Genomic DNA, 22,751 nt, shown 5'->3' with positions numbered 1-22,751 from the left:
AAAAAAAAAATAAAAAAAATAAAAAAAAAATTTAAAAAAAAAATAAAAAAAAAGAAACAAATAAACACAAATAATATATTTTATTTAGGTTTCGACTTTTTCCCTTGTTTAAGCATTGAGGACAATGCTTCGTTCAAGCTTGGGGGGGGAGCGTTCCTTCTTTTTTTTTTTTGTATATATTGTGTGTTAGTGTTGAGTAAGCTTGAGGGAGTTGGCATTATTGGTATTTTTGTTTGATATTTTGCGATTTCTTAAGTTTGTTTTTGAGAGTAGGCCACTCTTTTGCTTCACTTAGGAAATATCACCAAAATTTTCAAATTTTTACCCCGCCTTAACCCTTAGCCTTACGTTACAACCAAATAAAAGACCCTTAGACTTTAGTGGGGTTAAGTCAAAGAACGGTGGAGGGAGATAGATTTCAAACCTATGGAAAGAGTATGCATAGTTGAGATGTCGGGATTACCTTCTCAAAGTTTTTCATTTCTTTATCTTTTTCCGGTTCCTTCGATGAATCATGAGAATCTAGCTTAAGGGTTGATTTGAAGCTAGTGGAGAGAACGCGGCCCGATTGGTTGGGGCTAGGGTGGATTGAGTCCTCATTAGTTCTCTATGCTTAGCATATGTTATGTTTCAATCAACCATTGACATCTTGGAACGTGCATACATTTGTCTATTTAGAAAGGTTTGCATCCATCGGTGTTTGTTCCAATCTCTTGTCCAAATATGAACTTGTGTTTTTCTTTCTCGTTTTATGTTTCTTTTCCTTTTCTTTTTATTGCCTTGCCTTGGTTTTTTTTTAGAGTTGTGGGTTAAACTCTTAGGACACCCTCACGAGAGCACACTCGTCCTCTAGGGCGATCTAGGGGTTTAAAGGGCTTGTCATTAGTTGCTAAAAGTGACCGTGATTCCTACGAAAGTGAGTTAGTGTACATTCTTGTCTCCTTTAGTGTTCTAGCTTTGCTTGAATAAATCATTCTCCTTCTCCCGTGTTTCATGTTAATTTGCTCGAGGACGAGCAAAAGGTTAGCTTAGGGGAGTTTGATAAGTGACTTTTATGTCACTTTTAGGGTGTTTATTGAGTCGTATTCCGGCTTATTTTCCAATAATTTCACCTTTTATATCCTTTATTTCTATTATTTTATTATTCTTGTCTTTTATTCTTTTTTTTTGAGTATTTGTGTAATTTTTTTTATAGTTTTTAGTTTATTTTCGTGTTTTATTTTTATTTTTCTTTCTTTTAATGTTTGTAGTTTAAGTCGTTAGTTTATATTTTTAATAATTTCTCTTTTTATCTCGTTTTCTTATTTATTTTAGTTTCGTATTTTATTTTATTTTATTTTATTTCATTTAATTTTATTATTTCTTTAGTTTTAGCATCTTATTTTATTTTATTTTACTTTATTTATCTTATTTTATTTTACTTTATTTTACTTTATTTTATTTTATTTTCCAATTCACCCTCGTGTTGTTTTTGGTTGTAGGCGTTCCGGGTTTCAAAGTCAAGTTTGTGTTCGGGGTCCAAGGTTCGAGCAAAATTCACAATGCACAAACACCCTAGCTGCTGCCTTGTTAACCATCACCACACACACACCCTATCCTCCACCACACACTCGAGCACCACATCTCCCCTACTCCAACTCTCCTTCTCCCCTGCTCCCTGCCCTCACAACACCACCTCACAACCCTAACAACACCAACATCAGAACTCCACCAATCCAAACCACGCAGCACCTCCAACCAGACCAGCTTCCACCTGCGACTACAGCCGCGCCAGCCACCCAGCCTAAAAACCACTGCCACCAGTCGATACCCACGCAATCCCACACACACACTCACCAATTAAACCCCGCAACACCAATCAAACCACCAGCCACAATCCCCTGCTCCCACTAGCGCTACACCACCACGCGTTCCACCAACGCGCAACCCAACATCACCAAACCGCCTCCAATCGCACCGATATCACCCATTCGCAGCCACCTGACCTCAATTGACACCAACCCACAAAACCCTGCTCCTCCCAATCGCACCGAAACCACCCAACCTCACCTCCCATTTCACCACCAATTCGCATCTCCAATCGCACCAATCGAACCAAATTCACAGCAAGGAGCAACCCAGACCTCGCGGCCGCGCAGCCCTGTCAGAAAGCGCGCACAATTGAGTTCAAAAAAGAGTCGAGGCAGAAGCTTTGCCCGACCTCTGTGCGACCTCTGTGCGGGCGCGCATTCGTGGGTCAATCACGAGCTTTTCACGTGATTTTTAATGAGAATTGAACGGCTTTGATTGATGCATGATTGATGACGATGAGGATTGACGGTGGTGATTGAGTGATAATTGATGATGCGTGATGGTGATGCAGGTGATGCAAATCAGAGCAGCCAAGATCGAAAGAGAAAGAAATGGGGAAGCTGATTTGTATATACTGTTTTGGGAATTTGATGGGTTTTGTTTTATTTTTCTTTTTTCTTTTCATTTTCCTTTTGTTTTATTTTATTTTTAGTTTTGTTGTTTTTTTGGTTTTTTAAGTTTAGTTATTTTAATTATTTTAGTTTAGTTTTTATTTCTTTTTAGTTTTCTCCTTTACTTTATTTTATTTAGCCTTGTATTATAAATACCCCCTTTTGGGGTTTTTCTCTAAAAACTTACACTTAACATTATTTTAGATTAGATTAGATTAGTTTAGCCTTTTTTTTCTCTCTTAGGGTTAGGAGTAGTTTAGAGAGAGAAAAATTGGATTTTTCATGGAGTTTTTGGGATTTTGAAGAAGCAAATTTGTGGATTTTTCCTCTCATAAATTCAATGAGTTTTCCTAACTTTCTCTCACCTTTATTGCTTTCATTTATTATTGTTTTTGCTTATTTTTTTTGTTTATTTGAGTAGATTAATTAGTTTAGTTGTTGATTCTTGCTTTTATTATTATTTTACCTTGTTTTCCATATTTTTGTTCATTATGTTAGTTTAGGTTTTGTTCTAGGGAAATGGATGAAGGTTATGTTAATTAATTTAATGAATTATTGTGGTTAGTATGAAATTGTTTGTTGATTATTGTGTATGGATGATGCTTTTATGGATTAGAATCTTTCTAGCTAATTAATTCTATGCTTTTAATTGTGTTTTCAATCAATTGTGCGAAAGTGAGTTGTTTGAGAACCCTAAATTCCTCCATATCTTTGCTAGGCTAGTTGCACGAGAGTGAATTAGTTTAGTAGGATTATTAACATGTTTAATTGCGCGAGAGTGAGTTAAATGTGTAAATCGTTCTAATTGAGGTCATTTTCATCTAATTGTTTTATGTTGTTGAATGCATTGATGTAGTTAGATTCCACTTTCCCTAGTTTTATTTATTTGCTCTTAGTAGTGTTTAATTGAACCTCTCTTTACCTCACAAGCTTTCCTAGTAGTCTAATTAGCATAGATTGATACACTTAGTCCTTTTGGGTCCGACCCTTTACTTACCCCTATACTCGTATTAGGGTAGTTTAGGTATTATAAATTGTTAATTTGATTAGGGTTAGTAGGCTAACGACACTATCTAATCCCCCGATCAGTCCCTAGGTTTGCAAGAAAGCTATTAATTGATTAGTGTGATCAAACCATAATTAGCAAACACGAAACCCAACCCCTCTCAAAGTCCTCTCTCTCACGACTCTCTCCTCCTCCTCGGCGCCGGTGCTGTCTCGTGGTGGTGGTGGTTCGTGCGGTGGTCGGTTGTCCGTAAAGGTGGTGATCGCAGTTTTTCCACAATCAATCGACCAATCTAGTATTGGTGGACGGCTCATTCGAATCTCGTGGACTAAGTAGAGGAGCAACGCTTGGGGCTATATTCTCTCCCTAATTTGCCTGTCAAATAGCTTTGTGGAATTCACGCATCAAAGGTATGATTATGTGTCTTGTGTGTTATGCATGTGATTCTTGGGATTGGTATTTGACTGAATATGATTCATGTTATTTTCGCTGCGTAGTACCTATAAACTCCTACAAATTATACATTTATATTACTAATCGGAAGCGGCCTCCACCTACGCATTTCGATCACTTAACCATACTGAATATATTAGCTTTCTAATAATTCTGAACCCACTATCAGAAAAATACACTTGTTCGAAGGACACCATTCCTTTCATCACCGTATAAGAGAATAGCCCCTGATAAGTGACGAAGGCCGTCTTCTCTTGATCTTTTTTCCATAGGGGTATCTAATGAAAGCCGGAGTAGGCATCCATAAGGCTCATCAAGGCATGCACGGCCGTAGAATTGACAAGGATGTTGATCTTTGGAAGCGGGTAAATATCCTTTGGACATGCCTTGTTCAAGTCAGTGTAGTCTACACACATGCGCCAAGTACCATTTGGCTTCTTTACAAGCACCACATTCGCAACCCAATTACCGAAGTTACATAACTGAATGAACCCAACGTCTAACAGTTTTTTGACCTCGGAAGCTGCCGCCTGACTTCTTCCCTCGCCGTTATTTCTTTTCTTTTGCCGGATAGGCTTCTTTTTTGGATACACGGCGAGTTTGTGAAATTTGAGATCCGGGCTAATGCCTGACATCTCCTCCACTTCAAAGGAAAAAATGTCTTTGAATTCCTTTAGTAGAGGGTGCAAGTCTGCACCAAGCCTTTCAAAGGCAATCGTCCCCGCCTTAACCGTCTGCTCTGTACAGCTGTCATCCATAGGGATATCAATGTGCTCACCAGCCGGCTAGGGACGAAGATCATCTGACCACTCCCGGGTCTATGATTGCTATTTCTTTCTTCTTCACCTCCACCAGCTTTTCGGTTTTTCTCTTCTTTGCGCCTGCTGGAGGGGGTGAATCAGGGTCCTAAACATCGTCAAGGTCTATTGGCTCCTTCAGCTGACCAGGTGCAGCAGCAGTCGGCTTGACGTTTGAGAGATAGCACTCTCTTGCCGTCTTCTTGTTCCCATTGAAGGAGCCAACAATGCCATCATCCCTTTCATAATTGAGAAGCATGAGAGCTGATATGATGACAGCCTTGCACTCGTTAAGAGTGAGTCGGCCAAGAATAATGAAGTAGGCGGTCAACTCTTTAACCACTAGGAACCGGACAACCATGTGTCGCCCATGTCCTTTCTTTCCAAGCCGGACAAGAATGTTAATTTGTCCGAATGGGGGCACGACTCCTCCCCCAAAACCAACTAACGGGTGGGAGACGTCGCGCAATCCGTCCCACTTGTAATTAAGCCGGGACAGACACTTGTATTTGATGAGGTCAGAGGAGCCACCTATGTCTTCAAGGATCCGGCCAACAAGCTGGTTGGCGACCTTGCATTCAATGACGACTGGGTTGTCATGCGGTTGGCAAACCTTGCCCTGATCCTTTTTGCTGATAAGGACGTTTGGGAAAGTTCTAGTTGATGACGCCTGTCCATCATCCACTGAGTGGATCATCCTCTTCAGGTAATCGTTTGTGCCCCGGATGGTCAGGCCACCGCTTACGAAACCGCCTTCTATTGTGTAAGTCGGATCCTTGTCGGTAGCCAAGCTACTAGTAGGCCGGACAGTTTTTGATGACTGCTCCGGTCATCTTAGAAGTCCCTTTGGACTTCATGACATAGGACTTCAGGAAGCCCTTGTCAGCTAGACGGTTCAACGTCCGCTTAAGGCTATAGCAGTCGTTGGTGTCATCGCTCACCTCCTGATGGAAGTGGCAGAATTTATTCTTGTTTCCCGACTGAACGGAACTCTTCACAGGATTCGGCTTCAATGGTCAGCCTGTCCTTCACCTTCGTAAAGATAGTGTAACCGTCTTTATTGAATTCTTACCGTGAGACATACATTTTGAATTCTTTCTTCTTCTTATTGGACGACTGAATAGGTTCCTCAACCGCCAAAATTCTTTTCTCTTTTTTCTCTCTTCAGCTTTCTGAGCCGGCTGAAAAGACTGACTCTCTTTTTGCTTGTCGGACTTTTGGAGTCTGACTGATGGCTGGGCGAGCAGAGGTCAGTAGCATGAATAAAGCTCTACACCTCTATCAGGGCCTCTTGAAGGGTGAAGATCCCTCTCTTTCGAACAAAGTCAAACTTAAAAGTCGACCTGTTCTTCAAACTTTTAAAGAAGTCTGTATAAGCTACATCGTCAGGCAGCCCTTGAATTCAAACTTCCTAAAGCTATCAATGCACCCGGCAGGCAAGTTGCCAAACCATTATTGGGAAATGACCTTCAATGTAGTCGGGAAGCACCGGCACCACATGGCATCCTTCAACTCCTGCATTTTCATGAGGTTAGAATAGGCCATGAGGTGGTCCTCCGGGTTGGTTGTACCATCATAAGCACCCACCAACACATTCTTAACCTTGACCGGCTGTGCAGCCTTAGTTATCTCCTTGGTGAACGTAGAAGTTTGTTCACCAAGTTTAAGCAGTCAAAGTCCAAAGGCTGGACGTTGTATGCTGCTCGACCCTTAAAGAGGACCAGCTGCATTAAGTGAGGAGAATACTGGCCGTAGACCATAAGGGGTACATACGGTGCATTCCTAATCATCTGAGGGCCAGAGTGAACGGTATTACTGCCTGTATGGCTCTTATGCAAGGATTGAGTATTCCCTACGGATGTATTCTTGAAGCTGTTTGGAAAGCTCGAGGTAGAGGCTAACTTAGACAACTTCTGACTTCTCCTGCGAGTGATGGTTTCCCGAGCGTCAGAAGAGTATTTTTTGTTACCTACCAGTTATTTACTCCGGCGAGGGTTTCTTGTATTCCTTTGGGCAGAAGAATCTTAGACTAGTCAAAGGTCCCAACTTCCTTGTCCTTTTGATGCGGAGTGGGCTGCCTGTCCCTGACTGGTTTTCTTCTCTCTGGAAGAGTCTTCCTTGCCGTCTGACCCTTGCTTGGGCAAGCCTTGCTTTTGGTGATCAGATCCTTGATTTCACCCTTGAAACTTGTCTTGAATTTCATGATTTCATCCCGGGTGATTGGGGCACATCCGCTAGCCGTGTGGGTTTCCCCCTTCCGGCTTGCTAGGGGGCCTACTTGTACCCGCCTTGCTTGCACTTCGTTCCAGAGTGTCTCTAGTATGGATGCGCTTAGTGATCACAGAGCCATCCTTGGCTATTAGGTTTTGACCTGAGGATCATCATCTTCACGGTCTATAAAGACCGCCGGATGATTAACCGGGTGGTCAGGAGATGGTACAGACTCTTGAACCATCCTTGAGATACTCTCCCCAAAGACGGCGCCAAATGTTTTGGGTGTTTTTGTCCCTCGGGAGAGTTACAGCTTGAGGACTAATCCGACTGCGCCTATACTTGAAATACAACGGAGACTCTTGGGGTTTGAAGCTCCACCTCCAACAATCAAGTTAGTACTTGAATGTGAGCGGGAGAAAATGCGGAAAAATAAGTGAGATCTTCTTGAATTCCGAGATCAGGCATTTCTCTAATTTGAGAGAATGTAGGGTATGCTGTAATAATTGTAGATGTCCCATAAATGGGGGAAATCTCCCTATTTATATGGTTATTGGTAAATGTGCTCCTGATTAGGTCATTATGAGCTAATTATTCTAGGCTGCTCTGAATTACGGCTTCCTCGGGATTTGGGCCGTTAAAGGCCGCCTTTTTCTCCTGAGTTCTAGGAAGGACACGTATCGAGTAGAGATTGGTCCAATTTGGACTAACCAGGGCTTGACATATATCAAGGTATGATTGGACCACGCGACAGGGGTAAAATTACCCAAAATTATGCTAGGAATCAACAAAATAATTGAAGCATGATTTCTACATCAAAAGATCAATAAAGCAATTAAATTACTTACTTCGATGCCTCATACCTCTTTCTAATAACAATAATACACGCGTTAGTAACTTCAAGGAAAAATATTAAAACAATAAATCTAATAAAAGAATTATAATAAGGTTTGGGACTAAACCCTCAGAAATTATCAACCTTTCACGTCTAGGGCGAAGGAAACCTCGAACTTGGTTAGGTGTGTCTAGAGCTAATGTATGTGGAATTTTGTAAAAGAGAAGGTTTAGAAAAATAATAGAGATAGAGAAAGTCCAAATAAGTCACATAATATGTCGTTGCAAAGCTGTTGAAGTCTACTTTCTAACCCCATTAGCATAAGATTAAAATATTTTGTCGATAAAAAGATATGGCCGGAATAGTGGAAGGGTGTCAGTTATGGATAAAGTTTCGTATTTCTTTCATATCTTTTTCTTTATAGCTCGGAATTAATATTATAATATATCATTGATAAATAATTTCAAGATCTATCCAATCATATAAGATTTGAATAAAAATTATGAGGCACAAAAATAATATATGATTGTATTTGAACATCTTTAAATTCGAATAGAACTAGGATTAAAAGAAAGAAAGTTTTATTCAATATCAAACTCTTTGATGTTATCTTTTCAAAAAGGATAATTAAGAACTTTTAGAAACTCATAGAAGCTTCTAATTAATCCTAATTAGTTTAGGAATAGGATTAAACCTTTGGACCCTCCACATGATCATTGGGCCGTAGGTAAAATCCGTTTTGAGCCCAGTTTAGTATTCTGGCCATAACTTGCTCGTTATTTATCGAAATTGGGCTTATAATATATTTTTGGAAAGTTCTTTTCAATCTTGATCCAACTACACAGTTATTGTACAGTTATTATGCAGAAAATTAAACAGGAATGGACATTTTCATAAATAGAGTGAAAGAAGAAACATTTTAGAAAACAGAAAGATAGATATTTTAATAAAAACATCCACATCACTAGACCTTTCACACTTTTACTTTGTTCAATAATCAAATGAAATGAAAGGTATTCATCACTGGGTTTGGTTTTAGGGAGACACATTTGGGTGTCTACAGAAGCCCCCACTTTGACTGGGTTTGGAGAAACGCAAGTTTCGAAAACAAAAGTCAAAGTAGCAATGGGGACGAAGAATGATTCATAACGTTCTGCAATCCTAAATCATTCTTGTAACGCCGATAACTACAAACTAGAGTTAGTTAAACAGATAAAAGAGTTATGAAACGCGTGTCTTGCACCGTCAAGCACACGTCTCTAGAGTAACCGATTTTTGTTGTTGCATTGTTGTTGTGACAACCTTCCACAAGCTAGGGAACTCCATCTTGTCGTTGATGATGTTGTATAGTCATGCTTCGTCGCCGTTGATGTCCACTCGTCTCTAAATAAAAGAGCTTCTTTTTTAGGAATGTTCACTCGTCTCTAAACAATAGAGCTTTTAGAGGGAAGTTCACCTGTCTCTGAAAAATAGAGCTTTTGGAAGAAACGTCCACCTATTTCTTAACAAAATAGCTTTAATAGGATGTCCAAGTGTCGCTAAGCAAAAGAGCTTGAAAAGAAATGTTCACGTGTCTCTAATCAAAGAGCTTTGAATGATATACCCAGGCGTCTCTAAGAAAAAGAGCTTTTTGATATGTCCACTCGTCTCTAAAAAAAAGAGCTTAAATAGGATGCCCACGTGTCTCTGAGAAAAAGAGCTTGAAAAGAAATTTCCATGCGTCTCTGACCAAAAGAGCTTGGATACTTGAATGTTTGTTGGGATCGTTTGGTTGGATGCAAATAGGAACTTTGCTGAATGATTGTATTATGTAAAAATCAAAAGATTGCAAAAGACTTTGCTAGTGTTTTTCTTAAGGTTGACCTAAGGTGATTTACTGACTTGAGGTTGACTCAATGTGTTTTGACTCGCGTGTCACTCTTGTGTGACTTAATGTGCTTTGACACATGTGTTAGACACAATTCGAGGTGACATGACTCAATGTACATGATTCATGTGTGCATTATAATGCGATTGTGCGACTCAAAAATGGAAAAAGGAAAGCAAAAAATTTCCGTCATTTTTTGTGGAGGGTACCGACTTTATCCTAAAAAAGAAAGGCATAAAAAGGAAGAAGTGAAGTGTTGGATTATATGTTGAATGATCTTAGCCAAATGTATGCGTCCACATTGTATCTCATAGTGAAAGGATTAATTCATCCTAGGCTATCTGAATTGTTGACTTGATGAAGAAAGTATTTGGGTAACTTAGGCACGGAGGCTAAGTACTTCATACTTTGTGATGCAATGATGATTACACCGATAAGTGATTGCGATATGACACGGCATGCATGCTTCAACGTTGTATTAAGATTTCATGACAAAGGGTTCTTAAAGGTAAGCTAATGATGTATGGATCAAGCCCACAAGTCTAGCTTAAAATGGAGAGGGATGAGCAACGAAGATCTCTTGATACGATCAATTATGAAAGTAAATATGAATTCTTTTATTATGGCCATACCCCAATGTGAGGTTGCCTACATATCCGTTAGGAATAAGGCCGAACGTAGCTCTAGCCGAACCTTGCACAAGTGTGTGTATACCTCAAACAGGTCTTTTAAGGGTTGCAACGTGGTTAGGATTAAGGTTCAAGAAGAAGAGGATAAAAGCTCATTATCCTAAATAAGCCCCCAAGGTGTGCAACCTTGTTATAGAAATCTTTATATTTTTATGCTTGAGGTTTCCTCACCTTTTAACTTTCTTTCTTTTGTGTGTTTTATATTTTCTCTCTTTTTTCTTATGCATTTTTTTATAAGCGTGGTCAATCTCGATCATGCGGTCTATCACTCACTTGGCATTCATGTTTCTCAGGCACGGTACCAAGCATTCGATAAGAGACGCAATCTGATACGTGTTCATATCAAAGACATATTAATGTCAATGACATTGGAACACTTTCCCTTTAGTAAACTTTTATTATATTTTTCTTTTTGCTATTTTAATCTTTTGAAATCACACAAGCTTTTGAAATTGCATAAGTCGCACACCATCCCATCCCCGGGTTAAGTAGATGTGGGTCGAAAAAATAAAGGTCTATCGTTAGACGAGGCTCAAACAAGTTTGACAAGAAAAAATTGTATTTGAAGGGTGAAAAGGGATATGATAGGCTACAAGGGGTGTCTTAAATCATTGGTATACCTTGTGCTTAGTTCAACATGGATTTTTTATTTTTATTATTTTTTATTTTTTATGTAATGCAATGCGATAATAAAGAAAAGAAATGCTCATTTTTATTAAAAAGTAAAAAGTAAAAAACCTACAAAATAAGATCGAAGGAAAATAAAAGGTGTCTATGCAAGAATTATTTAGGAAACAAAGAATAAAAGAAAATAGAAAAAAGAGGTCTCTAAATCTCGTCGTTTAAGCTTGCCTCGTGTCTTGCGCTCTTATTATCACTCTGTCTTCTTGCTAACTAGAGGTATGGGAAGCTTGTTATTATCGATCAAGTATTGGATGGCCTCTTGTAGCTTCCAACAGCTCTGAATAGTATGACCCTACCTTGATGGTATTTGAAGTGTACATTGAGGTTCCAGCTAGCCGTCCTCCTTTCGATTGGTGGATTATCAAATGGTCCAATAGGAGTTATGTGACCTTTAGCATGAAAGCGATTGAATGATGTGTCATAACGTATGCCAATAGGTGTAAGGTTTCTCTTTTGCTCTCGTTTGTTCATGGCAAGGACCTCATCCAAGTTAAACATGCTAACGTTGTTTGAGTGGGTAGTTTTGAAAGAAGAAGGATTGTGGTTCTTCTTTTGTTTCCAGCCACTTTAATTATTGTTACTATTCTTGGCTTTCCTGTTGCTTAGAGAGACATGAAGGTGATTTGAATCAATGAAATCCTTGAGGGTAAAACAATTTTCGGTGGTGTGACCATGGCCTCTATGATATTTTCAATAAGAGTTTGGATCCGAAATGTAGATCGTTTCTCAGGTTGTAGATCTTGACTGGGGCCAACGGGATGAATGAGATCTTGATCATGAATGTTTAGGCAAATCTCAGCTAGGACATCTAAGAATTTGTTGTGATTTGAGGGGTAATAACAATCATACTACCAATAGTATCTAAAGCGAATAAGAACTATAATAAAGCAATAAATAATCAATAAGTAAGTAGTAAATATTCAATGAGAACAAGAAGATGAGATTAGAGACACAATACTGAGTAAGGACAAGCCTTCTTGTTCAGTAGGGACACAGTTCCGTAGATAAAAGTAGAGCAAATCGTTTATATTGAATTATATGTGAGTGTACATGAGTGTTAGAATGCTTAATTCTTCTTATTTATACCTAGGAATCCCTAGGGTTTACATAGATATTCAGAATATATTTAAAATGTAGAAGATCCCCTTGATTTATTTTGTTCCTTGTTCTGTAGGTGTATCTTTGGCAAGTATCTTCTTAATTGATGCTCTTGGTGCTGCTTTCCATGTTTATTCTACTCACGCTGTTTTTGTTTATGCACTAAGCATACTGGGTCGTATGTAAATATGGGCCCAACAATTGCCCCTAATTTTTATTTATAAGTATTGGAAGTGAAATTACCTTAAGAAGCCGTTATAGGGATTTTTTGAATTATTTCAACGGTTAACAAAAACGTGGTGCGTGGTGGCAGTTTTAAGGCAAGTTCCTCGGTAACCGTGAAGGGCGGTTTATTTCTTTCTTCAATATTTATTGGGCGTGCTAGCTTTTGTTCAATCACTTTACTCTTTGTCCTAATTTTTTATTTTCATCAGGTATTTTTTCTCTCTTCTCTGTTTTCTTTGTTTTTCTTATTTCTTCACTTTGTTGTCTTCTCTTTTTCTCTGTGATGGGTGATTCTGTAAGAGTGGTGTTTGCTGTGGTGGATGAGGGTGTTAAGAAGCCGACTTTGGTCACGCAAAACGTCTTTCCTGCTAAAGATGTATACCCTTCTACTATGACGAGGGAGGAAGTTCAGAATATCGCCGCCGTTGCGCGATTTCCTGATGGGGTTGTGGTGAAAATCCCGTCTTCTAGGGAGAGGGCTGATAGGACTGCCCCTGGTTAGGTATGCTTCTTCGAGTGCCCCTTTGTTTTTGGGCATACTTTCCCTTTTTCTTCTCTTGTTCGCCAATTTATGTCTAAGGTTAGGGTTTCGCCTTGTCTGTTATTTCCCTAAACCTAGAGGGTTTTGAAAATTTTGGATTTGCAGAGTGCAAAATTGGGTTTAGAACTTGATGTAAGGGATTTGTGTTATCCTTATACTATTAGGACCAGTGGTAAGGGTCGGGTTGGTCTTCGTTTGAAAGATGGTGTTGGTCCTTTGGTGACTGACTTGGAGAAGGCGTTTGACAAGAAGTGGTATCACAAGTTCTTCTTTGTTAGGATTGATTCGTTGGGTGATGATTTTGATTTTTTTATTGACACTGTTGAGGCTGAAGGTATTATGTTTTCTTATTTTCCCGTGTTTTGCTTTCCTTCCTTGTTGATTCGGGCTTATTTGCTTGATGGTTGCAGTGACTAAATTAAAGCAGCGTTCTCATTTTCCGTCCTTGATAGATAAGCTGTACGAGTTGAGTGCAAACGAGAGATCCTTCATCAGATTAACGCAGCCTGAAGTGGTTATTCAGATTAAGTCCTTAGACGATTCTGATTCTGAACAGAAAGTTGCTCCAACTATGTCTCAAGGTTTGTTTTTCTTCCTTTATGTTATGTTTGTGAAACTCATTGTTGTGCCAATCCTTGTAGGTGTGTTTGGTTGCTACGATTCTACTTTGTCTCTATTATAAGTTTTATTGATTCCTAGTTTGTTTATCCTTTCTGAATTTGTTATGTATCCTGCTGAGCATGCTACTGTATTACCTGCTGTATTCCTTTTTGAATTTTGCCGTGTTTCTTGTAGATACTTCGAGGTCACTAAGGTCTCATGAACTTCTTAGCTTGTCCTCTCTCTTAGGTCGCCTTAAACATCGTTCTTCTCCTCAAACTACAAAGGTCGTTCCTCTCAAAACGGTTGCTCCAAAGAGCGGTCCTCCTCCACCTCCACCTCGCACTGGCCTTAAGAGAAAGTTGGAGGTGCCTATTGATGTTGACGTTGTTGATTTCTCTTTTGATTCCTTGGCTCCGCATGTGGATACCCTACTGTTTTCGTCCTTCAAGGATCGTCAGTCCTCGCAAACTTTTGCTGACCTTTCTCAAGAGGCTGCTGTGTAGTCTTTCCAGGTATAGTATACTACTAACAAACAAAAATTTAATAAACATGATTATATCGGGCTACGCATCTCATACTTTATTCCGTATTCTGCAGAGCCTTCAGTCTTGTTTGGGCGTACTGGGCAAAGTGTCAGAGTTTACTCGGGTGTATGAGGCTATGAAGAAGGAGCGTGATGCCCTTTCTGACAAGTACAAGGCTGCTACTGACGCTCTGAAGGCTGAACGGGCTAAGCATAGGGAATGCATTGTTGAACGTGATGGGATGAAGAGAACCTTGAAGGAAGTTGGGAACGAGGCTGTTGATGCTGTAGCATACTACTTTGGGAAAGCTCGTCTTGAGATGATAGAGGAGTTTCAGCAAGGAAAGCAAGAGGCCTGGGATTATGATGCTGATAAGGCCGCTTTTGAGATTGCGTTTCCTGAAGGGACTGCTGCTCCTGGCTCATTGTTGTTGAACTTTGCTGGTGAGGAAGTGAATTCTCCTCACAACAATGAGGTGAAGGACGTCCCAGAGAGTGCGAATTCTGTTGCTGAGGAGGTGGTCCCTGCTGATAACATGGACGAGAATTAGTTTCAATGGTGTTGTGTCACCTTAAACATTTTTAATTTTAAAGGATGTTTGTTTTTACTGCCTTGGTGCAGTTGGATATTTTGTTTTGTTTTTATGCTGCATTGTTGTAGTTGGATGATTCGTCTATTTTGTTGCTTTTGCGACAAAGTGATTCTGCTTCTTCTGCTATGTTGAACTGTGTTTATAAAACTTATTGTATCATTGTTGCATTGCTGTCGTATGACAGTTGTATTACAGTTATATTAAGGATGTAGTATTGCTTACATGTGTTTGCTTATTCTGCTGGGGCAGTTGCAATCCTCGTGTTGATTTGTTCCTTGTAGGGACGAATAAGCACTGCTCTGTAGGGACGAATAAGCACTGCTCTATAGTGTTTGTTGCGCTTTTTTTTAGTAGTGTCGATGTTGTCCTTGCAAAACAAAATTGGGTGAGGGGTGGTTGTGGGTTTTCCCAATGGCCCTCCGATGCCAAAGTCAGTACTCGTAGTGAAAATAAATTGAATTGACAAGGTGTAAGTAAAGAAGAGTACCTTTCATACTGATTTTGGTTGTTGGAGATTTTTGTCTTTTTTTATTTTCTTCTTTTTTTTCCTTGTTTTTTTGTTTTTTTTAGTTTTGCTGTAGTAAAAAGAAACGAAATCTAAATGACGACTACATACCTACGCTCTTCATAAATGATAGAGCTTTAAATGTGCTGCGTTCCAGCTTCTCTGTACCTCTTTTCCTTCCGTATTTCTGAGTTTGTAGGCTCCATTACCTACTACCTTGATGATCTCATAAAGTCCTTCCCAGTTGGGTGCTAACTTCCCTGCGTTTACCTCTCTGGTATTTTTGTACACCTTTCTGAGAACCCAATCTCCCAACTTAAAGACTCTTGCCCTGACGTTCTTGTGGAAGGTCCTTGCTACTTCTTGTTGATATGTTGTCATTCTCATTTTTGCATCTTCTCTTAGTTCCTCCACTGTGTCCAGGTTGTGAATTAGTTCTGCTTGGTTCCTTTCTTCTGTCATTAACTCGTACCTTGATGTGGGGACTTCTACTTCTGTCGGGATTACTACTTCACAACCGTACACCAATGAGAATGGAGTGCGGCCTGTAGCGCCCTTTGGAGTTGTTCTGTCTGCCCATAATATGTTGGGCAATTCATCTTCCCATTTCCCTTTTGCTCCTTCTAGCCTTTTCTTCATGTTGCCTATAAGGATCTTGTTACTCGATTCCGCCTATCCATTTGCTTGTGGCTATCTAGGCGTAGATGTGATAAGAGAAATGTTCCATTCCTTGCAGAACTTCGTGGTCTTATTGCTGATGAACTGAGATCCATTATCTATAATGATCTCTGCTAGTACTCCGAATCTACTCAGGATGTTTCTTTTTATAAACGAGATGACATGTTTGTCTTTGATTTCCTTGTACGCTTCTGCTTCGATCCATTTGGAAAAGTAGTCTGTCATTGCTAAGAAGTATACTCTTTGTCCTGGTGACGGGGGTAGCTTCACTATATCCATTCCCCACTTCATGAATGGCCAAGGTGTCAGTGTTGGATGTAGCTCCTCTGATGGTTTGTGTGTCAAAGGTGCGTGTCTTTGGCATGCTAAACATTTCTTGGCGAACTCCGCAGCATCCTTTCTCATGTTAGGCCAATAGTATCCCATTCCAAGTGCTCTGTTGGCTAGATTTCTTCCTCCTGAATGGTTTCCGCATTCCTTGTTATGTAGGGACTGTAAGACTTGTTGTGCTTCTTCTTTCTCTAAACATCGTAAAAAGGGACATGCTGCAAATTTCTTGAAGAGTACGTTGCTGACCAAGCAATACTTGGAGGCTTTCAGGGCGAATGCTTGAGCAACTACTTTTCTTGTTGGTACTGTTTTGTCCAGAAGGTATTCCTTTAGCGGTGTTGTCCAGCTGTTGCCTTCTTTTCCTGTAGAACCTATTTGAACTTCGCAGACGTTCATGGTTGAGTCTTTCTCTATGGCCGGAGAGAGTACGTGCACTAGAGGGATAGCTCCAAATTCTTCTTGATTGATGTTTGATCCCAAGTTTGCTAGGGCGTCTACTTCATTGTTCAGATTCCTAGGTTCCTTGTCTATCTTGAATTCCTTAATGAGTTTCTTTATGCCTTCTAGGTAAGCTATCATCCTGGTATCTTTTGCCGCATATTCTCCGTTGATTTGATTTACCATGAGTAGGGAGTCTGAAATTACCTCAAGATGTTGTATCTTCATATCCCTTGCGACGGTCAACCCTGTGATCAATGCTTTGTATTCAGCTTCATTATTGGTGGCTTTGAAGTAGCATCTTATTGCCTGTGCTATCTTGTCTCCTTGGCGTGAAGTCAGTACTACTCCTAAGCCTACACCGCGTATGTTCGCTGCGCCATCTGTATGGAGTATCCACTTCTGTGTAGCCTTTGGCTCCTATAATGCCAATACTTCTTTTTGTGCTTCTTCCTCAAGGGTTGGACTGAAGTCTGCTACAAAGTTTGCCAAATCTTGTGATTTGATTGTAGTTCTAGGCTCTTATTGTATATCGTACCTGCTCAGATGTAAGGCCCATTTCTCCATCCTTCCTGACATTTCTGGCTTTCTCATGATGGCTTTGATGGGGTAGTTGGTGCGAACTCGTATGGAATGGCTTTGATGGGGTAGTTGGTGCTAGATGATGATAGTGTTAATGAACGGTGAGGATGATTGTTTGTTGTTGATATGGTGAATGGAAGCAGCCAAAATTCAAAAGGGAGAAGGGGAATTAGGGGAGTCTAATGTTTTGTGGTTAGGGTGGGAATTTTAGGGATTTTGGGGTTTGCTTTCTTTTTTCTTTTCATTTTCTTTTATTTTATTTGATTGTAGTTTTGTTTTTTTATTGGTTTTTAGTTTGGTTAATTTATTTGTTTTATTTAGTTTTATTTCTTTTTAGTTTCTTTCTTTTATTTTATTTTTTTATTTAACTTGTATTATAAATACCCCTTTGGGGTAATTTTGTCAAAAAAAAAAATATCAATCAACATTTTATTTTAGATAGATTAGTTTTAGTTTAGCCTTCACTTTCTCTCTCTTAGGGTTAGTTTAGGAGTAGTGTAGAGAGAGAAAGCTTGGATTTCCATGGAGTTTTTGAGAGGGTGAAGAAGCAACTTTGTGGAACTTCTTCTCATCTATTCAATGAGCATTTTCTAACTTTCTCTCATTTTTATTTCTTGCTTAATTCTTAGTTTTTTCTTTTTGTTTATTGATTTGAGTAGATAAATTAGTTTATTTGTTTAATCTTGTTTTTATTCTTATTTTACCTTGTTTTCCATGTCTATCTTCATTATGTTAGCTTAGATTTTGTTCTAGGGAAATGGATGAAGGTTATGTTAATAAATTGAATGATTGATTGTGATTAGTATGGAATTGTATCTTGATTATTGTGTATGGATTTTTATGGATTAGAATCTTTCTAGCTAATTGATTCTATGTTCTTAATTGTGCTTTAAATCGATTGTGCGAGAATGAGTTGGTTGAGAGCCCTAATTTCTTCCATACCTCTGCTAGGCTAGTTGCACGAGAGTGAATTAGTTTAGTAGGATAATTAACATGCTTAATTGTGCGAGAGTGAGTTAAATGCGTTTATTGTTCCTAATCAAGGTCATTTTCATCTAATTGTATGATGTTATTGAATGTATTGATGTAATTGGATTCCACTTTCCCTAGTTTTAGTTATTTGTTGTTAGTTGTGTTTAGTTGAACCTCTCTTTATCTCACAAGCTTTCCTACTAGTCTAGTTAGCACAAATTGATACACTTAGTCCTTTTGGGTTCGACCCTTTACTTGCCACTAACTAGTTTAGTGTAAGTTTAGGTATTATAAATTGTTCATTTGGTTAGGGTTAGTAGTCCCAACGACCTACTTCAACCCTCGATCAATTTTTGGCGCCGTTGCCGGGGACTAAGGCGTTCATTAGTTGTGTTGATTAGATTAGCTAGGTTCTTGTAGATTATTTGATTTTGTTTGCTTTTCTTTGTTCTTTGTATAAAAATGGCATGCTTATGTTTTCCTCAATTCGATGGTGAAGCCTTCTATGCTTACTTTGAAAGACTAGATGGTTTTCTTAGTTACCATGGGTGTTCTCTTAATGATGCTTGTGGTATATCTTATTGGGGCATGAATGAGTATACTAGGGCAATGGTTGAGGACATGAATAATGGTAGATTTTGTCATTTGTCTATGCATGATGCTTGGGATTTCTTCACATGGTTTGTTAGGGATTCTTTAGATAGAGAATCTCATGTTTCTTATTTTGATTCTCAATGCCAAGATTCTTTTAATTTTTGCATGAATTATCTTGATACTTCTTAAGTGCCTTGTGATAATACAAGTATGCAAATTGACACCTTTCCCCCTTATGCTCATTTTGATGATGTGCAATTTGACTTTGATCATGAACCTCAACCCAATAACATTGATGCCCAAATTCTTTCTCAAATGCAATATCTCACCCAACAACTCCAAGAGCTTTAAGAGGAACAAAAATTGAGAGAAGTGAGGCTTGCCCAAGTGATGAGTGCTTTGGTTTATGTAAATGGATGTGAGGCACCTCATTTGGAGTGTGAGAGTGTTTTTGAGAATGATGTGGACCAAGGGTGTGAAGGTGAAGGGAGATTTTCTTGTGATGAGAGGATTTTTGAGGATTTTGATCCTTTTCATTCCCCATTTGAGCTTGATTGCCATCCTTCCCCTTATTCACCCCTTTGAGAGCTACCCTTGGCAAGGATGTGATTGAGCCATCTTCATTTTTGAGTGAAGGAGTTCATGAGGATGATGATGGGGAGTTTGAGAAATCAAGAGAGATTGAGAGTCCCTTGAGTGATGGTGGAAGAGTTGTGAATGAAGAAAATGTCGATTTTGAGGATTCCAACTCCCTTCCCCATCTTGATGAGTCTACCTTGCATGTTGGTGACCCTTCTATCCATGAGTCTTTGGACTCATCTGAGGTTATGGCTAGTATATTCATTGAAGATGTAACAAATCATTATAGCCTCTTGAAAGAGTTCATTGGAAAAGCTACATGGGAAAGGGATGAGTTTGAGAGAAACCTTTATCCTTTCATGCATGGTTTAGAGACTCTAGGCTTCGAGGATCTTGAGGGAGTTGTTGTTCATCGTTGTGATAGAGAGGAGGATGAAGTTGTTTCTATTGGAGAGTTTTTGTTTGAGAAAGATGTGAGTCATGAGTGTTCTTTTGAGGATTCTATGATTAATTTTCATGCCCTCATTGGTGATGCGAGGCTTTGTGAGACCATTGTTTCTCCTCCCCTTCCTCATGTCCCTTTCTCAAGGAAATTTGACCACATCTCCTACTATCCGATGTTCCTCCCTTCTTTTGTCAAAGAGCCTATTGAGGACCTTCTCTTGTTTGATGAGACTTTTCCTTTTCATCCCCCTATTATTTAGGAAATGGGTGATTGTGCCACCCAAAAAGATTTTTGAGGAGGTTTTGCCTTTTTATTCTTTTCCTTACTTCTCTTCTTCTTTCTCTTCTTATTTCCTTGATTTTTCTTCTTTCTTTTGGCATCTTCCTCCTCACTTACGTGCAATAATCTTGTTGCATGTCCTCCTCCCGTCATTTGCCTATTTGTTATCATATAAAATGTGTAGTAGTGCATTTGATAAGCTCTTGCGTTCGTTGTAATTTTATTTACTAAAGCGGTCTCGCTTGGACGTTAAACAAGCCTTTCTCGGGAAGTAACCCGAGGTTTTTATTGCTTTCATTTTCTTTTCTTTTTAGATTAGATTTTCTCTCATGGAAATGTTTGTGTGCCCCTTGCTAGGTACATAATTTGATATACACTTATGCATTGGTTCAAATCAAGAATCAAGGAAGTTTAATGCCTATTTTTGCTAGCATAAGGAAATTGAGATTTAATTAAAGAGGAAATCGGCTTTGAAAGGTTAAATTGGTTCATTTGCGGGTAATTACACCCACCAATATCCGGTAATATCTTTCCTTGCTCTTTCTCTAATGGTTGGTGACTCGTTGGACGTGTGTTGGTTTGTTGGATTGATTTCTTTCTTTTCCCCTCCCATGGATTATTTGGTTTATGTTTGAGTATATTGTCTCATTCAAGCTTGGGGGAGGGCATTCTATCACGCTTTGTTGGGATGTTGATTCATTTATGCCATGCACTTGAGTATATGCATTTCTATGCCTTTTCTTTTATTTTGAAAAATCTAAATAGATTTTTATTTACTTTCAAGGTAATTTTGGCAAAATGTGTTTTGTTTGTTCTTATTTTGGACATTTTGTTTTGGGACTTGAATCCTTGAATGTTTTTCTTCCTAAGTGGTAAAAGTATGCACGATTTGAGAGTGTCATTAGTTGACTCTAGGATACTATATACTAAAGTAGTTGGCTAAGAACTTTTAGGGGTCCATGAAGCCTTAGTTCACGGGAATCTGGTAAGATGGAGTTGCTCTCTATAGTGGATTTGAAACCCTTGGTTGGTATTTGTTTTGTTATAATCCCTTGTGAGCTTTATTTGTTCTAGCCTTCATCACCTTGTTGAGCGGCTATTTAGGATCCTTGACTATGCATGTCTTAATCCTTGTTTTGACCTCTAGCTCCCAAGATCGTGACCGAGCCATTCTAGGGGAGGAAAAGTGCACCCTTTCTCATTTTTCTTTATCTTCTTTTTATTTTGTTACAAATTTTATTTTCTATTTTGCATCAACCTACTTGTTAACCAATTTGAGCCTAAATTTTCCCTTTCTTGTCTTAACCACATTACAAACCGAATGGCCCATGCTTACCAACCCTTTTAGTTAGTGAAGCATTGGCATGTGAGGTTTGAGTTTTGATAGTATTGATCATGAGCAAGAAAACTTTGTGAATTGGTTTAAGTAAGGTATTGAAAATTGAGCTTGAAAAGAAAATGCAAAAAGTTTGAGAAGAAAGATGCAATTCAAGAAAATCAAATGAAGTTTCAAGAAAAAGTCGTCCATGGTTAAAAAAAAGGCAAGGACATCAAATAATTATCTAAAAAAAAAGAGAAACAAAAAACACAAAAATATTTTAGTTTGGTTTTGTTTTCTTCCCTAGTTTAAGCATTGAGGACAATGCTTCGTTCAAGCTTGGGGGGGGGGAGCGTTACTTCATTTTTGGTATATATTGTGTTAGTGTTGAATAAGATTGGGGGAGATGGCATTTTTGGTATTTTTGTTTGATATTTTGTGACTTCTTGAGTTTGTTTTTGAGAGTAGGCCACTCTTTTGCTTCACTTAGGATTTATCACCAAAATTTTCAAACTTTTACCCCGCCTTAACCCTTAGCTTGACGTTACAACCAATAAAAGACCCTTAGACTTTAGTGGGGTTGGGTCAAAGAACGGTGGAGAGAGATAGACTTCAAACCTATGGAGAGAGTATGCATAGTTGAGATGTCGGGATTACCTTCTCAAAGTTTTTCATTTCTCTATCTTTTTCCGGTTCCTTCGTGGAATCATGAGAAGCTAGCTTAAGGGTTGATTTGAAGCTAGTGGAGAGAACGTGGCTCGATTTGTTGCGGCTAGGGTGGATTGTGTCCCCATTAGTTCTCTATGCTTAGCATATGTTATGTTTCATTCAACCATTAACATCTTGGAACGTGCATATATTTGTCTATTTAGAAAGGTTTGCATTCATTGGTGCTTGTTCTTATCTCTCGTACAAATATAAATTTTGTGTTTTCTTTCTCTAATTATGTTTCTTTTTCTTTTTTTTTTATTGCCTTGCCTTGGTTTTTTTTGGAGTTGTGGGTTAAACTCTTAGGAAACCCTCACGAGAGCACACTCTTCCTCTAGGGCAATTTAGGGGTTTAAAGGGCTTTTCTTTTGTCGCTAAAATTGACCATGATTCCTACGAAAGTGAGTTTGTGTACATTCTTGTCTCCTTTAGTGTTCTAGCTTTGCTTGAATAAATCATTCTCCTTCTCCCGTGCATTCATTCCTTCATTAATTTCGGCAATAGGGTACTAGTTTCCCATTCATGGTGTTTGTTTTGGTTTTTGGCGAATTGGTAGGTTAATTGACTATCAGCCCCACGGTGGGCGCCAAATTGTTTAGGCAAATCTCAGCTAGGACATCTAAGAATTTGCTGTGTTTTGAGGGGTAATAACAATCATACTACCAATAGTGTCTAAAGCGAATAAGAACTATAATAAAGCAATGAATAATCAATAAGTAAGCAGTAAATTTTCAAC

At 38.9% G+C, this 22,751-nt stretch overlaps 1 protein-coding gene across 1 annotated transcript; it reads right to left on the bottom strand.

Annotated features, from left to right (window-relative positions):
• Positions 1 to 15,212: 15,212 nt before the first annotated feature.
• LOC145640119 (uncharacterized) lies at positions 15,213 to 15,731 on the bottom strand. The gene has a single exon (XM_081691430.1). The coding sequence runs from the start codon at positions 15,729 to 15,731 to the stop codon at positions 15,213 to 15,215; it is 519 nt and encodes a 172-aa protein (XP_081547556.1).
• Positions 15,732 to 22,751: the final 7,020 nt, after the last annotated feature.

This window comes from Chenopodium album, chromosome 7, assembly GCF_948465745.1.
Source record: "Chenopodium album chromosome 7, dcCheAlbu1.1, whole genome shotgun sequence".
Taxonomy (NCBI): Eukaryota; Viridiplantae; Streptophyta; class Magnoliopsida; order Caryophyllales; family Amaranthaceae; genus Chenopodium; species Chenopodium album.
Note: the sequence above shows the minus strand (reverse complement) of the source record. Positions and strands in the feature narration are given on the sequence as shown.

Bases quoted from the DNA above. Each gene is read 5' to 3' on its own strand.
- LOC145640119 (XM_081691430.1), bottom strand. From the start codon at position 15,731: ATGAAGAAAAGGCTAGAAGGAGCAAAAGGGAAATGGGAAGATGAATTG.